The 18,359-nt window shown below is 39.4% G+C and overlaps 4 protein-coding genes across 4 annotated transcripts; 1 reads left to right on the forward strand and 3 right to left on the reverse strand.

The window, feature by feature from the left end:
* Window positions 1–480: 480 nt before the first annotated feature.
* On the reverse strand, window positions 481–2,569 carry LOC101298532 (lysine histidine transporter 1-like). Its single transcript, XM_004305884.1, has 7 exons — window positions 2,382–2,569; window positions 1,905–2,291; window positions 1,335–1,728; window positions 1,114–1,219; window positions 930–1,021; window positions 764–832; window positions 481–681 (listed from the first exon to the last, which is right to left on the reverse strand). Exons 1-7 carry the CDS (start codon window positions 2,567–2,569, stop codon window positions 583–585), a joined length of 1,335 nt encoding a protein of 444 aa, XP_004305932.1. The 3' UTR covers window positions 481–582.
* Window positions 2,570–6,533: 3,964 nt separating this feature from the next.
* On the forward strand, window positions 6,534–7,400 carry LOC101298818 (F-box protein At5g07610-like). The gene has a single exon (XM_004305885.1). It carries the CDS (start codon window positions 6,534–6,536, stop codon window positions 7,398–7,400), a length of 867 nt encoding a protein of 288 aa, XP_004305933.1.
* Window positions 7,401–9,411: 2,011 nt separating this feature from the next.
* Window positions 9,412–11,678, reverse strand: LOC101299502 (xyloglucan glycosyltransferase 4-like). The gene is made up of 4 exons (XM_004303957.1): window positions 11,058–11,678; window positions 10,655–10,963; window positions 10,155–10,559; window positions 9,412–10,050 (listed from the first exon to the last, which is right to left on the reverse strand). Exons 1-4 carry the CDS (start codon window positions 11,676–11,678, stop codon window positions 9,412–9,414), a joined length of 1,974 nt encoding a protein of 657 aa, XP_004304005.1.
* A 5,433-nt stretch (window positions 11,679–17,111) lies between these two features.
* On the reverse strand, window positions 17,112–18,359 carry LOC101299113 (F-box protein At5g07610-like). The gene has a single exon (XM_004305886.1). It carries the CDS (start codon window positions 18,357–18,359, stop codon window positions 17,112–17,114), a length of 1,248 nt encoding a protein of 415 aa, XP_004305934.1.

Here is an 18,359-nt window from a genome sequence, read left to right on the forward strand (position 1 = left end):
TTTTTGAAGAACGAGCCTAACAAACTTCGGCGCTTTCGCTCAATTAACTCACAAGTGGTGGTCAGAGCTAGGATTCAATCATCAATTCATCTTCATCATATTTGTGTTTACCCAGTCATGCGATCGACCGATTCAGATATTCAGTGCAGCCCAACGATTAAGTGGTTAGTTTAGTTTTTCTGCACCATTGTTCTTGTTCTAATTTCCCAGCTGCTTAGGTTATCATTTGGGATATTTTGCTGTTCTGTTGCACTCTGGTGAGACCATGAACTTTCACTCTGTTGGCCATGAATAACTAGTAGTCCCCAAATACTATTTCATTGCTGCTGAAAGTACATGATAACAGTAAAAGGTTTGTAATGTATGAAGCACACCATACAACACAAAATTAAAAAAATCTACAACTCCGAGAAGAAGCCTAGAAATGTCTCTTCTGCTGTTCCTTGTTCAGTTCAGAGTTCAGACTAGCCAGAAGGAGACGTATTTGTGTATCTCTTCGTTGTCTTATTCGTCACATATGCTTGCATCTATATATCTGCATTGGATTTCAAGGTTACCAACCTGTGCTTGAGCAAAGTACTTTCAATTGTAGAACTTGTAGTTCTTAGCTTGAATTATGATACTCCTTAACCCTCCAATAGGTGAAAGGATCATGAGCATGAGTCCCAATGTAATGCAAATCTGACATTGAAGAAGCCAGCATTTAGAAATGGAGCTGGTTTAGCTTTAAAGATAATAACGATACCAGTGAATGTATACATACCCAGTTAACGATCCAAGATAAGCTAAACTTTCGTGGTTTCTTGATGGCAAGCCACATGATGCAAGGGAGCTGAAGGATGACCATGAGTTGAGGCATGGTGTCATATAAAAAACTTCACAAAAAACTAACTGACCTCAACTTAAGGGTTTTGTCTAGGAGGACTTACAAAGTATGTTGTTGGGGAAAAGGCAAATCCGCCAAAGAATCCCAGAAGTCCACCAAAGAAGGGAAATGTGATACCGACGAACATTGTGAATGCTGCAGTAAAATGTGACATATGAGTACTCGATGTAAATCACACAGATCTTGCCTCAGCCTAGTGACCAACTGCCCTTGTTACTTGTACTTACCAACATATAAATTGCGGGAAATGAAGCGAAGAGTTGTAGTTGGTCTGAAATTTAGTTTCTTTACCAGGACAGTTTCTATCATGTCAAACACTGGCATTGCATATAGCTGCAGCAGAGCAAAGAAAAAGACCTCAAGATTTGATCAGAAATTTACCAAGACCATAGCCTTTATGTTTTAGTTCTAGTTTATATGACTTAGATAGGAAAGAAGTAAAACAAACCTGATAACTCCCAATAACATGGACAACAACGAACATGTTTGCCATTATTATGAGCCATTCAGGTTTCTCCAAGGAGATTAAGATGTTGTCCTCAACTTTGTTGCCGAAGGTGTAGTATCCAATGAGAGCCACCGGAAAGTAGCACAAGGCCACAACTATGTAGGCCATCACAACTCCCCTCCACATAGGCTTCTTCGATGGGTTTCCGGGTGTGGAAGGGATTGTTGCTTGGATCTCCAGAACCACATTGTGGCCTGCGTAGGCAAAAGCAACGTCTCCCAAGGCGCTGAAGAAGTTAAAGACTGTTCCTGATGTGCTGTGCGCTAAATAACCGTAATCTACATCTGCCTGAACACCCTTATGAACTGAAGCCGTCCATGCAATAGTAGAGTAACTGCAACATTACAATTCAAATGAGTTTAATCTTAGTGTTCCATCATTGTCATTGAGAAGATTAAGCTTATGAGGAATAACCTAGCACTTAGCTTATGAAGATTAATTAAGCTTAAGGTAGTAGTGATGAAGCTAACAGTATAGATCAAGCAAACGTTTGATAAGAGAGAGATGTACCTTAATGACATGACTGCTGCAGCCAAAGACACGCCAGAGATGGAGTTGAAGTTGGGGAGATGAGCAAGTACAAAATGAGCAGAGGCAAATATCATGATGAAGTAACTGAGTTTGATCGAGTCTTTTTCGTCTTTACGAACTATTTTATGGACCTTCTGCAGCGATTTTCCTCCTGTGACCATGTACACAATGTCCACACCAACTTCGCAGATCAGCTGTTGGGGCACCACAATCCAAAGGCCAAGTTTTTCACCAAAGGCATGCTGACCCAGTTCATGGTACCTATCAAACCGCTTTCCCGGAACAATTTCATGCATCTCAACCATTTGCCATAATGTGAATAGAGTGATCACCCATGATAATATCAGAATAACTATACCAGGACCCCTGAAAAGCAAGGCGTTAACAACTCAATATATCGGTGTACAAATTTTAGTTTTTATATCAAGTTCATTGGTTATTTTGTGTTCAACATACCATCCAAGATTAGACATGGCAAAGGGAAGACTTAGGACACCAGCTCCAACCATGGCAGTGACATTGTGGAAAGCTGAGTACCACCATTTTGCATTTCTTGATGAAGTAATTGGAAGCCAGTCATCTATTTCCTTCTGCCTCTGTAGTTTTTCGTCTATCTTTGCTTGCTTCTCCGGTTGCTCATCCATCTGTATGTCATTTACTATACAACTTAGAGTCCACACACAAACAAAATCACACAGAAATTCATCTTCCCACACCTAAAAGTATTAGATTTTTTTCCTGTTGATGAGAAAATCTTTGTGTGCTTGATGCCATAACTTATTTAAGAAACATACTGTAAGGTTCAAACAACGAAAGGCTAATGGAAGCACCAATATGTGGTGTTAGTCTAAAAAAATAACATCATTTATTGGTGGTGCATGATTGATAATACTTGAAATCAATATCAAACTTGAAGCAGCTAAGAGCAGGGTTCTTTAAATAAGATGTCAATTCCTTTTCTCGTGTGTTCAAGTCATGCATCAAGTGCATGCATGTCTCTACCTCTAAAGAGAAAGAGCTTACTTTGCTTGGAGCAGAAGAACTATAGTCGGATGGAGCTTGAGTTCCCATTGATGCACCGAGTAGGCTTCTTCAACTCTTGTGAGGAAATATTAGAACATGGAGCATCAAAATGAATGGAGAGATGAAACATATAATGTACTAAGAGGCTGAGCTATGAATATGCCGAAAATGACAGAATGTTAAGCTGCAGAAAACTCCGCCCTAATAAAAGTTGCTGGCAACTTCCAAGTTCATTTGTTTGCTAGCCTTCTGTCTTCTCTATCAAATACTCAATTTCGCCTGCAAAGTCTGTCTCCAAATGCTGATTGAATCAAGTATCTATGAAAGGTACAAATATAAAATCACATTCTTTAAGCTGTTTAATTTGATGTTGTTTGGGTTGGGAAAAGAAAGTGACGTACCTACCTGCTTATTAAATATTACCAGTTGTGGGTTTTCATTTGTTATCTTTTTCTGAGGCTATTATTAACTGGTTTTTCTGCATATACATGTAAACAACTCCGTGCTATATGGTCTCCGGCCTATTTCAGCTGGGAAGTCTTTATGAGTGGGTGGTGTTAAAATTATTGGAAGATCATCTGAAATGGAATAATCAGATAATGAGAAGAACCCGAGGAGGAAGTCTGAGTTTGGTTTAGAATTGTTGAGTAACTCAAGGAACAAAAAGCCTCCAAGAAGAAAAATGGGGTTTATAGGAAGGAACTTCCTCTTGCTTTTCTGCTGCTCACAGCATCAACAAGAAGTTTCATACCAGCACATGAAGTAGATTAGCTAAAAGCTCCAAACAAAGTGAAATAACCCCAAAGTTAAGTTTTTTGACAGATATGTTGAACTTTTTTCTTGGGTACAAAGATATGTTGAACTTTACGAGAAGCTAAATACTTGAGCCGCTGTAGAGCACCCAACTGAAGCTAAATGTTTTTATGCGCCAACAAAAGCATAAGCAAGTTAATAAAGTGTAACTGACTTCATTTTTTTACTGTCATATCAGTCTAGGAAGAACATGTCTGCATAAACATAAGTTTCATGTTGATCATCCCTTCTAGCAAAATATGGCAATGCAATAAACATGGTGAATTAAGCTTCCAATTAGATCTATAGTCTGAGATTGACAATTGGTTTCTAAGACCAGTTGCCTAGGATTCTAGAATAAACAACCAGGCATAAAGCTCACTTGCAAACCATTATGCTCCTAAAATAAGCCGAGAATAAATTTAGTTAATATTTATTTTTGTCCAATACCTCATATTAACTCTAGATCCAATATGTCAGACATGATGCATTTGTAAAATCCCTCTTGTAGATTTGTAGTTTCATATCATGCACATTTTGCAGCTACCTATACACTTTGCGAAATGCATGAAAAAAGTAACAGAAAATGTATGCAAACAAGATACATGAAAATCATCCACGATACAGTTATTTTCCAAGACATTCAAATGTCTCAACTTTCATTTTCCGAGTGTGTATCAAGTCATTAAGAGATAACACGAGGGTAGCAAATCTGTAATATTCTTTCATCATAGTTATTGGGATCCAAGGCCAACATTTCATGAACTCTCTCGGGTTTGAACATGCCGTCAGACCCAACCGAATATCTCTGTGTTTACATGCAGCTAACTCAAATGTGTGCATATGTAATTGAATCCAACTTTGAACACCAAAGAGCTGCAAATATGTCTCTTTAAGATCAACATATCTATAAAATATGACTGCACTTCGTTTGTAGCTTTTAGCTAATCAAATATGCAGTTGGAGACTTCTCAGTTCTTGCTTTGTTAGGCTACCTCTTGTCAACTATGTCGACCAAGGGGTATGCTGCAATGGTGCAGTTCATTTGGTAGGGTTGGATAATGATGAGATCGCGTACTATCACATAGATGATGAGCGTGTCAGAAATGTCTATTATCCTCCTCCTCCTCCTCCTCCTCCTCCCATGAAATGCGAGTTTAGAAAGTTTAGGAGATGCTAGCTCTTCGATATTTTCAGGAGTCTCATTTGCATCTTCTTGATATCTATGTATCTCATTTTACTCAATTCGAGGTGTTGGAGATGGGGAGAGACTGTTCTGGTTGGTTCCTTAAGTACGTACCCAACAGTACTACAGAAATTTTTGCATCTTTCCCAACTATGGAAGAAAATCTATTACTTTACTAATGTTGTATATATATAAAAGTATCCTTGTTACTGTACATTTCAATTCCTATATATACTTGCTCAGTGCCAATGTCTATTTTATCACTGAGATCTACTATCCCAGAAACCAACAATCGAATAACTAATACTCCTAGGAGGACCTGAAGCCGGCGATGGCTTGGAGGAGCAAGTAGTCGGCGGCTTATGATTTTTTTTTTCTTTTTTAAATGGTAAACCCCAAAACTCCCAAAACCCGTTATGGCCCACGCCACGTGGACAGCCAAGCTGCGCCACGTCTCCGCTTAGAGCCCATAAAATTTTTCCTTGGTGGGGCCCAGATGCCGATATGGCCCACGCCACGTGGACCGCCAAGCGGTGCCACCTCTCCGCTCTCCGCCTGGCCCGACTAATTGTTTTTCGGTTCAGCTTTTGGTTCACTGGCACAGCTCTGGCCTCTGTTCCCCATCACTGCCGTTCCACCGCTCACAGTCGACCAAAATCTGTCCTCAAAAACCGAGGAGGCAGACGAAGGAAGCAACCAAGACAAGAACCTTCATCTTCTTCTTGTCTTCGCTTTTCTACGTTTGCTCCTCTGATAATGATCCAACAACCTCTGAAGCTGGCGTTAGGCGGAGGCCGCTTCATTCCCACTTTAGTATCGAAACGACGACAGACTAAAGATAAACTCACCCACTGCGTTTTGGTCTCTGTTGATATCTACAACCCAAGTAAGCGCTCTAAATTGACCCACTCCACTATCAATCAATTTGGTTACTTTTACACTGATTCATAACATATTAAATATTTGCATTTCCCTTCAATTTTTAATATTTGTTTCCTTTCGTTTATGTGTTCGTGCTAGAGCATCTATGGTTCAATCTCTAATATTTACACCGAGTTGAGGGAAGAGTGAGTTGAGTTCAGTTAGGGATGTTGAGGCTAGTGTTATGGGGATTTGAACGAGTTAGGTAGTAATTTTATATTTGGATTGGGATTAAGCTTTTCCTTTGTTCATCAGGAGTAGTTCGGGGAGCCTTGTAAAAGCCTTGTCCGAGGAACAATGCACAAACACCTCATTTAGAATTTAGATGGAGCAAATTCTACCCCAAACGCTGCACCAGTAGCAGCTTAGCAGAAACCGTAGCCAACATTGATGAACTCCTTAGCGAAGTCCTTGTGCGTGTGCCAGCTGCTCGACCTCTGCTCCGCTTTAAATGTGTCTCCAAGCATTGGCTCTTTCTCATCTCCGACCCCAAATTCTGTCACCGCCACACCCTCCAAAATCCCCACTCTATCTCCGCTGTCTTTGCTCACGACTTTTCTTTCATTCCTCTTGACCTTGATCATGATCGTAGTAGTAACCCTGGAAACCAAAATCTATCCGATTCTGCAGGGTCTGGTTCACCGAACTGCAATCCCCTTAACTTCGGTCAACACCTACGTGACATCATGATTATCCAGTCCTGTAATGGCCTCTTCTTATGCCGTCCCATCAAAACTAGTGACACTACACTTTATGTTCTCAATCCCACAACCAAACAGTTCTCCAGACATGCTATTCCGGCTGCTGCTGCTACTGCTGCTGCTGCTGCTGCTGCTTCGTCTGGTCAACCATGTGTTCTCGTCGGTTACGCTTTGGCTTTCAACCCTTCCAAATCACCTCATTACAAGTTGCTCTTCCTTCAAGAGGGTAACCATATCCTTAACTACCACATACATATATATTCATCTGAGACACGAAGTTGGAGACTTCTCAGTTCTTGCTTTGTAAGGCTACCTCTCGTCAACTACGACCAAGCGGTATACTGCAATGGCGCAGTTCATTGGGTAGGGTTGGATAATGAGATCTCGTACTATCACATAGATGATGAGCGTGTTAGAAATGTTTTTTATCCTCCTCCTCCTCCCAAGAAACGCGAGTCGAGAATGTTTAGATATTTTCAGGAGTCTCATTGTGGCAGCCATTTGCATCTTATTGATATCTATGTATCTCATTTGACTCGATTCGAGGTGTTGGAGATGGGGAGAGACTATTCTGGTTGGTCCCTCAAGTACCATGTTGAACTTGATCCCCAGTTGACTGGCTTCCCGTGGCTCAGGTGGTGTCAATTTACTGTTCTCTTTCTTGTTCCGGAGGAAGCTGGAGAGTTAAGTTCCTCTCTGTTGCTGCATAGTCCCGGCAAAGTGATCTCTTATAATTTCAAGAGTAACATCTTCAAATCCTTTGAGCTAACTTCCAGTCACGGTGTTGATGATTCCACACGACGAGTTTATAACCGGAGTCATCGATATATGGCGACTTTGGCTTGTGTGTGATTGAAGTTTGTATTTGTTGTTGTAACTTCTATATACTCGTGCGTATTTGGCAAAAAACATCATTTGATAAGCTTGATGGTATTTATTTATGTATATCGATTATTTTCGAAGTGCTGGATGATATTATTTTTGGTCATTAACATGACAAGAAAGTTATGTTGTTTTTTTGACTCTGTGTGAGGATTATCTTTTCTGAGTGTCATTATTGTCGTGAAGCAAGTGGTGTGAGTTTCATCTGCAATGACGGGGTTGTTGTTAGCAAACATTGGTAGTAGAAAAATAGATAGCAATGTTATTCGAGGTGGCCTCTTCTTATGTACTACATTCTATGTTCTCAATCCCACAACCAACCAGTTCTCCACAATCATTATTCCAGCTGTTGCTGCTGCTATTTCTGGTTCACCATGTATCCTCCTCGGTTACGCTTTGGCTTTCGACCCTTCCAAATCACCTCATTACAAGGTGTTCTTCCTTCAGACCATTACCGAACGTATAGTAGAGGAGGAGAACTGTTGCCCTGACTACCGCATACATATATATTCATCTGAGAATCGAAGCTGGAGACTTCTCAGTTCTTCTTTTGTTAGGCAACCTAATGTGAATTACAAAAAACGGGGTATACTGCAATGGCGCAGTTCATTGGATAGGTTTGTATAATGAGATCGGGTACTACCACATAGATGATGAGAGTGTCAGAGATGTTTATTATCCTCCTCCTCATCCTCCCATGAAATGTGAGGTGACTCAGCTGAGAATGTTCGGATATTTTCAGGAGTCTCATTGTGGAAGCCATTTGCATCTTATTAACATCTATGTATCTCATTTTACTCGATTCGAGGTGTTTGAGATGGGGAGAGACTATTCTGGTTGGTTCCTCAAGTACCATGTTGATCTTGATCCCCAGTTAACTGGCTTCCCGTGGCTCGGATGGTGTCGATGTACTGTTCTCTTTCTTTTTCCCGAGGAAGGTGAAGGAGAGGAAAGTTCGTCTGATCTCTTATAATTTCAAGAGTAACATCTTCAAATCCTTTGATCTACCTCCCAGGCCTGGTGTTAATGATTCTATACTACGAACTTATAAACAGAGTCATCGTTATATGGAGACTTTGGCTTGTGTGTGATGCAAGTTATCTATTGGTTGTTGCAACCTCTATATCTCGTGTGTATTTGACATTATCTTCGAAGTGTGATGGTATTGAATTTTGGTCGTTATCAGCTTAACATGACAGGAAAGTTATATTGTTTGTCTTATGAATTTGTGCGAGGATTATTGTTCAGTTTCATCTGTCAATAAGGGATTAACAAACATTGGTAGTCAAAACATAGGTAGCTAACTGAGGAAGGTCTCAGAAGATACTTCTATACGACTTCTGAATGGAGTGGAGGACATTAAATGATGGAAGGAGTCTAACATAGTTGATTAGAGAGAATCATTAAGAAAGGTTGATGATCAGAGCTCGTTTTACTCATCGAGCTAGAGTCTGGGGCTACTTTATGATTCCAGAAACCTTATTTCTTAGAGTTAAATCACATGACAAAAGGATTATAATAAGGTTGATAATATACTTGATGTTCTACATCTTGTATTGATCTTTAATTGGATTTGATATTCTATACATGTTAAGACTTGACACCTTTTACTCCTTTTCTTTTCATTGAATTGATGAATTCTGCATCTTAAATTCTTGTTGCATTAAATAATTTAAATCTAATTACTAATTAATTTTCTCTAATATCTCAGACATGATGCAATTAAGTTTCGATTCGCAAAATTCTCTTCTTATAGATTTGTAGTTCAATATCATGCACACAATATCACACAATACCTCTGTGTTTACAGGTAACTCAATTTGTATATCATACCATTCTGTTCTAGTTCAAATGGGTAAATGGCAAATATTGTGTGTACATATAATTGAATCCAACTTTGAACACTAAAGAGCTGCAAATATGACTCTTAAAGTTCAACATATCTGTAAAACAAAAATATAACTACACTTTGTTTGAAGCTTTAGCTAATCTGCTCACCTATTAAGTCCAAACCTACAACAAGAAATGACAAGCCTTGGAAAAGCAGGAAATAGAAGTGAACTCCATGTGCTGATAGGAAACTTCTTGCTGATGCTGTGAGTAGCAGAAAAGCAAGAGCAAGTTCCTTCCTATAAATCCCATTTTTCTTCTTCTTCTTGGGAGGTGCTGCTACTTCTTGTTCCTTGAGTTTACTTAACAATTCTAACCCAGACTCAGAGTTCCTCCTAAGGATCTTCTCATCATTTGACGATTCCCTTTCAGCTAGCGCAAACAAATCTGACTCAGATGATCTTCCGGTCTTCTTTGTCACCACCCACTCATAAGAACTTCCCAGCTGAAATAGGCCAGAGACCATGGCATTGAATTTTGTGACAGACATTGTGTTTTCAAAGAGTAGGTATGGGACTAGGAAAGGGAAGGATTTTGGGGATGGGAGAATGTTGAGGAAGGACATGAAAATAGGTACATAGCAAATTACCCAAAGAGGTAATTCAGCCTCAGGTATGAACATAGTCAATGGAAGTATGATACAGAACAATGTGAATGAGTAAAACGGAAGAATTAGCTTCCTCAAAAGAAAGAATAGAAAGATCAAGTTGGCCTTCTTGAATATAGATATCTGCACAATGATAAATTAAAAATGATTACAAAATTCATATATATAAGAAGTTTTTGGATTTTTGGAATTCGTCGAAAATTTAATATGAAAAGTGAAAAACCAACCTTGGAAGTTAAGATAGCAGGAAGGCATAATCTGAAGAGCTGCATTGGACCCGAATGCCATCGATGCTGCTGCTTCTTATAAGTTTCATAAGACTCTGGTAACTCACAGAGGGCTTCTACATCATTGAGGAAGATGAATTTCCATCCATTCAAGTGTGCTCGGACTGCAATGTCCATGTCTTCAACTGTTGTTCTCTCTAGCCAACCTCCTGATTCTTCCAGGGCCTTAATCCTCCAAACTCCTGCGGTTCCGTTGAATCCGAAGAAATTGAGAAAGATACCATTCACCTGCTGCTCCACTTCAAAATGGAAGCACAAGTTGATGTTTTGCAGCCTTGTAAGTAAATTCTCATCCTTGTTCACAAATGACCATCTTGCCTGGACTAGTCCTAATTCTGGATTTCCCTGTGACAAGTTATAAGATTGTTAGTGGCTACTTAAGAAAACACTAAATCTCTTTTACTGAGAACATATTATAATAACACTAGTCAATCAATCACCTTGAAGTGAGGAACAGTGAGTTTAAGGAAATCAGGATTGGGTGTGAAATCAGCGTCAAAAATTGCCACAAACTCGTAGTCTTTGACATACTCACATCCCATGGCCGAGTTAAGATTCCCAGCTTTGTAGCCAGTTCTGATCAATCTATGCCTGTAGATTATGTTGATGCCTTTCTGACTCCATGCTGAGATTTCATCTTGGATTAAATTCTGTAGAACTATGTCGTCCGAGTCGTCCAAAACTTGAATCAAGAGTCTGTCCCTAGGCCAATCCATCTGGCAGGCTGCCGAAATGGATTGTTCGTACACCTGAAGCAATTAAACATATTGGAAGCTACATGAGAATCCAACACAAAAGGACTAGTTGTAACAGAAAGTACAGCTAGTTTGTTCTGTTAATTACCTCTCTCTCATTGCACATTGGAATCTGAAGGAGGACCATTGGGAAGCTAGAAGGGTCTTCAACATCATAAGCATCTGGCTCAATGGTAGGCTTTACCTTCTTGAACTTGATCCAGAAGCATCCAAGACACAAGACCAATCTATCAAGAGACTGAATCAGGAACAGAACAATGCAGAATTTAGAGAGGAAGATAGCCACTGGTGCAATATATTCAACTCTGAAAGACAACCAAGCCATATAGGACCAATGCACCAGACCCTGCACCTCCCAAGGTTGATGAACTAGATTCAAGTTCCAGTTCTTGTAATGAGCAATAACCTCAACTCCCAAAGCCACAATTGACAACATAAGAAAAGCCTTGATGAATGTATACAACTTTCCTCGATTTCTCGGCTCCTCATCGCTCATATCCGATAGAGCAATGCGTTTCCTGAATGTCATTGGAAGCCATGAAAGACAAGCAAAGATTCTGTTGACTTTGAGAAGAAGAACCCATGTAAACTGCTTGGGGCTCGCTGCTTTCTGCTTCTCAAAGAACACAGAGGAGTCCAAAGACTTGGCCTTTGATAAAGAGTTGTCTGGCTTCTGGATTGTGACTGCAACAAAGTTGTTTGGAGCCATAACCAACAAAGGAAGAAGCAAAATGATGAACAGGCCGGAGGGGACTATATGCTATGTAAGGAGAGAAGCCATGAACATAAATCTGGGATCTCTTGGAAGACAAGGAAGATTATATACAACTAATTACCAATCCTAATCCTAACTCTGATGCATGATATGATGGTTCTGAAAGGGAACCATCAACCATGTAAGCCACGTTGACATTTGACTTTTCACTCGCAGCAGTATAACATGGGGACGACAAATGCAGGACTTCAACATAGCCTTGAGTTCTGATTAGCTTGATTGCTCATATATAAACCTCCAAGTTAGACCCTTCCATTTTTCTAGCTTTTATATATTTTAAACAACACAAAGTATGTAGCTAGCTAATTACATATTCATATATGTTCAAAAACCCAGTATAATAACAATTGAATCGATAGCAATGGGTGTGTCATGGTTTTTAATTAGTGGTTTCCATGTGAGCTAAAACAAGTGCAGGCTCTCTCTGGTGAAATATACAGATCCATGACAGTTTCACAACCCAGCAAGGTGAAGTTAAACTGTTAAAACGGTTATTATTTAACAACCATGTATACGTAATGCTTGGTAGATTATGATTTAGCTATGGAAAATTGGAAAGAGATACAGTAGCAAAGGATGGGGCATATGGCACAAAATGTGTATCTTAATTTTTGTCTAGGCAAGTGTCACATGGATTAAGATCTTTATGTTAAACTTGGTAGCCACAGTAGCACTACAAGTTCCATGTGAGTTTGATTAGCTATACCCTGGACTTCGCTGTACATGTCAATATGTTTAGACTAATTATTCAACATGTTGAATTAACTAGTGTATATAGTACTACTGCTACACTACTAGCACTTGCTAGAGGAGTGAGATTAATTAGTATCTCTAAGACAACATCATTACGTTAATAGCATCTCTTAATTGCCTTCTTTTTATATATGTATCATCAGAAAATTAGTATAGAAGATGTGCGGGGAAATCCTCAAAGATTGCGTTTAAGTTGCATTAGTCATTAATCATTGGCTTAATCTAGCTCAATTTTATCGGATCGGAGTGTGATCGATCAGCATTTACATAATTACATTCATATATAGACAAAGCTCGTCGGTTTAAGCTCTCAAGGGTCACACCATGTTCATATTGCTTGACGATCATTGTGTACGTGGGATTGGTATGATAGAAATTTAGGGTTAATGATCTTATAGCTAGGATCGATCTGGAATCGAAGAGTTAAACTATATATAACTCTTGAGCAGCAATGTGTGAAGCAAAGATATACTCGATCATCACATAGGAGAGAATGCATGTCTTTTTGGCCGGTGTATCTGATACACTGGACTGGTAACAAACATAGAACATGTACAACTTGTTGGCACTAGATATGTACAATATGTAGTCACACTCGCATCAAATCAAAGCTTACAAATTGGCCAGGACGCCAGGATCATATATACAAGTTAAATGTGATATATCGATCTCTACCTTGATCATGTCTATATATCACTATCATTGCATAATATTGCCGACAGAGTAATTGATACATAACAAGAGAGGTGTCTGCTGTGTACCCTCACCAAATGACACACCCATGTATCAACAAGTTCGACAAGCTAGCTAGATCGAAATACTACTTGGCCAGCTATCTTTATATATATCTTCGTGTCTAACAGGATTGAAATCGATTAGATCGACAAAAGGACTACTCAGTATGATCGCTACAGTTCCATGTATATGTGTTTGATTAGCTATATATGCTTATCCAACACTTGGCTAGCTCTTTATCGATCGGAAGAAGATTAAAAAAAAAAACAAAAACCACTTTGGCTAGCTGTAGATTATGTAGAATTAACTAGATTACATGGTATGTACTGCAGCTACAGTTTCACTCCCTAGTGAGATGGGATTAACCACGAGTTAATCACCAAGTCATGCCAAATGATAATTGCATGAAATCCATGCATGCATTTACAATTTTCCATGATCTGCCTGTGACGCTTTTTATCGTAAGTTCCATGTGAAGCTTTGATCCAAACAAAAATTCTATGCAATACTGATATATGTGTTTGTGTGTGTATACACCTAAACTTTATGGTATCAAAATAAATTTGATGCACATTTGTTTAAGAAAATTAAAGGTCCTAGACTCTTGAGGTATTGGAAAAGACTAAGCATGATAGTCTTATCAATTTTGCATCAGAATGGACGACTCATAGGTCTTTCTTCCACTCATGCAATTAGTCATACAAGATGGAGCTTGGAGAGTATCTACAAACCTTTTAAGTGTAACAATGGAGCTTGGATACTTGCGGGAGGAGTTTTAAGCAACACCATTTGAAAATATCCTCTACAGATCTAAGAACAAGGCTATAGGAGAAACAAGAAAATCAAGAGAGTTTTGTTGTCAAAATGATAAACTCAAAGATGTTACTTCCACTCTTGACTCAATGTATTTGTTTGGTTTAGTTCATTGCCTTGTACCACCTGGTTTCTGAATACACAAAATTAATGAAATCTTTGCTTGCTTTCATTTTAATTGGCCCTGCTTTCTATATCATGTCTAGAACTTGAATGTGATTTCACGTCGAATGCATAGCAATCAATTTGGTAGTTGTGTTGTTGAATACCGTGATCCAAAAAACTTGTGTGACGGATGAAAAATATGCTTAGTACATGTGAAATGGGATGCAAGGGTGGAGGTTTTGTTGCGTTGATGTACAGGGGAGAAAGAAAATGTTACGTACAACCATTTAAGATACATAGTTTGCCTTCTTCTAGTAAGTTTTCTGCTTATGAAATGTACCTACAACCCTCAATTACCGACCGATCCTTGGCTTCATTTTTGACTAACTCGATGTATAGATCAGAAACAGAATCAAGAATGCTGTTTCAGACTCAAAGCTAGATGAAGTTACACACAGTATGATACTATGATGAATCCAAGGCCAGCGTATCTATCATGTGAAATCATGTAAACACATGATATGTTTAGTATAAATCGATAGGGATATGTTTTGCAGCTACCAGATTACAGTAAGATCTATGTGGCCTATTGGTGTTTACCGTAGTCTACTGTTTTTGTTGGGTGTTCTTAGTAGCGATGGACTTCTCTGACGACTTGGAATGCGAGGTATCGGTAAAGGTATGTAGGTGTATTTACAGGCATGCAAACTTCAACTAGAATGCTAGTACAAAGGAATTCCTCCATTCCCTCCAGAATTCAGATAAACTTATTGGAGATATTTGAAGAAACCAATTTAGACCATGAGGTCTGATTTCTGATCCGAAATAGAAGCCACACTCACTGTCTTATTGTTTCTAGAAAACGATCATCTGGCAGTTAACATCACTGTGATAGTCAACTCCACATTTTATGTTAGTTTACATTCATTGCGACAAAATTCAACAAATTTAAACCTGTTTGAGCTAAATTACTAATCAATCAAATACAGGTACAATTAAAGACTGAACTTACAGATGCACTGAATGATGGCTAGGTACATCATTGTGCAAAGTAAAAGGCAGGTAGAATTCATCATTGATCCAAAGTCCAAACTGAATGCAGGCAGCAATGGGATACCATTTAATCCTTCATTAGAATTTCAACTGAACACAGATGTCAAAAGGAATACAAGTTTTCTAATACAAAGTACAAACATCTCGCAACCTAAAGAAAAGTTACATGGTAACACAAGCAGGAAGATAAATTAATTAAATTCCATCACACACAAGCCAATGTTTCTACATACCAATGATTGTTACTTCCGACTCGTAAGAGACTATCATCCAGACCGGGCATGGGAGCCAAGTCAAAAGATTTGGCGGTCTTAATCTTAAGATTATAAGAGAAGGCTTTGCCAGGTATGTGCATCAACAGAGCTGAACATTCATCTCCTTCTTTTTCTTCTTGAGTAGAAAGAGAATCTGAACCAGATTCCTTTGAAACCTGGGGTAAACGGTAGATATAGGATCAAGGTCAACAAGGTACTTGACAAACCAGCCAGAGTAGTCATTTCCCATTTCCAGAACTTCAAATTGACTGATACAAGGGTTATAAATATCAATAAGTTGCAAATGGCGCTTGTCAACAGACTCCCGAAAGTATCTATATATCCTCCTTCCCCAGCACTTTTCTCAGCTCATATAGCGAGGATGAGGAGGTACATGACCGATACGCTCTTCATCCACTTGAAAGTACAAAAGCTCACAAGTCAGGCCTACCCTGTGAATTGCTCCATTGAGGAATACAGCGTCACTTAAACAGATTCGATCATGTATAGAGAAAGAAGAATCAAGAAGCCTCCAACTTTGAGTCTCAGACGAATAGATGAGAATGTGGAAGTGCTGGCAGACCATGGTTCCATCAATGGTGCGTACGCAGACAACCTTGTAGTGAGGTGATTTGGAAGGGTCAAAAGCCAAAGCAATGCTGACGATGTAGGGCGCCTCCACTTGTTGACCAGCATCGTTAGTAACAGCAGTAGCCAGAGGAGGAATGAGTTCGGCCAGAGGAGGAATGAGTTCGGAGAACTGGTTGGTTGTGGGATTGAGAATAATATATGGGGGGTTCAGTTTTTTTGCATCCAAAAGATTGCACAACAACAGGCCGTTGCAGGACTGGATAACTTTGATGTGCTCGTCATATTGGTGTTGAAAGATATTCAGAGGATTGTAGGGTGAACCAAACTCAAGATGATCATCCAGAGGAATAGGGATGAAACCACATTTGGTGGATCTGTATGGAAAGACCGCGGAGATGGGAGTGTTTGGGTTTCGAAGGGTGTGACGGTGACAGAATGCTGGGAGACACATTTGAAGCGGACCAAAGGTCTAGCCGGAACACGCAAAAGGATTTTGGTAAGGAGTTCATCAATGTTACCTACTGTTTCTGCTAAGCTACTAGTGCAGCGTTTGGGGTAGATACTGAGCTCATCTGAATTTTTAACCAGGAGAAGTTTGGCCTTTTCTAGGCTTTTATAAGGCTACTGAACCTATCAACCACTCCTGATGGAAAAAGGACAATATTAAATCCCAATCAAACAGAAAATTAATATAAAAAAATAATATAAAAATCTGTATATTAGGTTTGGTCGCCTAGTTCATTCATGAATTTCTGGAACTTCATGAATGCTATTTCCAACCCAAACCTGGAGTTATATATGAACCCAAAGCAGGATATGAATCCAAAGCAAAACATATCGTGCTTAATCATGTAGTGTTAAACACATGATAGCTATCAATAAAATTGCAAATTTATTGTAGCCTTAAATGTAAAGCTAATAATTGATCAATAAAAACAACAGGATAACATTTATAAGAGCTTAAATGTAAGTGTCAAATGAACACATGTATAATAAGACTTTTCTAATACAAAGATTTTACAACCAGAAGCAGAAACCACACAGCACCAGCAAGGTGATAGTATCACACAGAGGCCAAAGACTCCATATATCGAAAATTAGATGGTTCAACTCGTAAGAGATGATTCTTTACTCCGGCCTTGGGAGTCAACTCAAAAGATTTGTACGTCCCGCACTTAAGATTATAAGATATGAGTTTGCCTGGAGTATGCAGCAACAGATACGAACTTTCCTCTTCCTCATTCTTGTCTTGATCTATAAATAAAACAACATATCGTTCAGACGGGGTCAGCCGGCGGCATATAGGATCTAGGTCAACAACGTACTTAACAAACCAGCCAGAGTAGTCTTTTCCCATCTCCAACACTTCAAATTTAGTGAGAGAATGCCGAAAAATATCAATAAGATGCAAATGGTGGCCGTCACTAGACTCCATAAAGTATCTATATTTTCTACTCTCATTTAACCTATCGTACAAGTGAGGAGGTAAACGAACATAACTGTCGCGTTCTTCATCTACGTGAAAGTATGCTACATCATTATACATGCCTAACCAATTAATTGCTCCATTCCAGTATAGCACGCGTGAATAGAGGATGGAAGATACCCTCTTGAAAGTTGAATCGAGAATCCTCCAACTATGAGTCTCAGATGAATATATCGCTATGTGAAAGATAGTGCCGTCTATGGATCCATCAATGGTTCGAAGACAGACCACCTTGTAATGAGGTGACTTGGAAGGGTCAAAAGCCAAAGCAATAGAGATGACACAAGGTTGTACTCCTTCACCAGTAGCTGGAGGAATAAGCGTGGAGAACTGGTTGGTTGTAGGATTGAAAATAAAATATGGGGGGCCTTGCTTTGGAGAATAAAGTAGACGACACAGGAAGAGGCCATTGCAGGACTGGATGATTTTGATGTCAGCATGATATTGGTTTTGAGCAAACTTAAGAGGATTGAAAGGGGGTGAGCTAGACGGAGATGGGTTTTGGATTTCATGGTTACTGGTATTAATACTAGTACTACAAGCTCCACGCAAGTGATCAAAATCAATAGGGATGAAACAAAAGATTCGGTTGGATTTGTCACAAAAGACAGCAGAGACAGGAGGATTTGGGTTTTGAAGGGTGTGGCGGTGACAGAATTTTGGGTCGGAAATAAGAGAAAGCCAATGCTTGGAGACGCACTTGAAGCGTACTAGGGGTTTAGCTGGCACACGCACAAGGATTTCGGTAAGGACTTGTTCTATGCTGGCTATTGTTTCTGCTAAGCTGCTACTGGTGCACCGTTTGGGGTAGAATCCCTGCTCCAT

The sequence above is a fragment of the Fragaria vesca genome, linkage group LG6 (assembly GCF_000184155.1).
Source record: "Fragaria vesca subsp. vesca linkage group LG6, FraVesHawaii_1.0, whole genome shotgun sequence".
In the NCBI taxonomy this organism is placed as follows: Eukaryota; Viridiplantae; Streptophyta; class Magnoliopsida; order Rosales; family Rosaceae; genus Fragaria; species Fragaria vesca.

Bases quoted from the DNA above. Each gene is read 5' to 3' on its own strand.
- LOC101298532 (XM_004305884.1), bottom strand. From the start codon at position 2,569: ATGGATGAGCAACCGGAGAAGCAAGCAAAGATAGACGAAAAACTACAG. The intron at 1,220-1,334 runs GTTTGTTTTACT...GCTCTGCTGCAG, and splicing joins ATGTTATTGGGAGTTATCAG to CTATATGCAATGCCAGTGTT. The intron at 833-929 runs GTAAGTCCTCCT...GTCATCCTTCAG, and splicing joins TTTCCCCAACAACATACTTT to CTCCCTTGCATCATGTGGCT.
- LOC101298818 (XM_004305885.1), top strand. From the start codon at position 6,534: ATGATTATCCAGTCCTGTAATGGCCTCTTCTTATGCCGTCCCATCAAA.
- LOC101299502 (XM_004303957.1), bottom strand. From the start codon at position 11,678: ATGGCTCCAAACAACTTTGTTGCAGTCACAATCCAGAAGCCAGACAAC. The intron at 10,964-11,057 runs GTAATTAACAGA...TAATTGCTTCAG, and splicing joins CAATGTGCAATGAGAGAGAG to GTGTACGAACAATCCATTTC. The intron at 10,560-10,654 runs GTGATTGATTGA...AACTTGTCACAG, and splicing joins TCACTGTTCCTCACTTCAAG to GGAAATCCAGAATTAGGACT.
- LOC101299113 (XM_004305886.1), bottom strand. From the start codon at position 18,359: ATGGAGCAGGGATTCTACCCCAAACGGTGCACCAGTAGCAGCTTAGCA.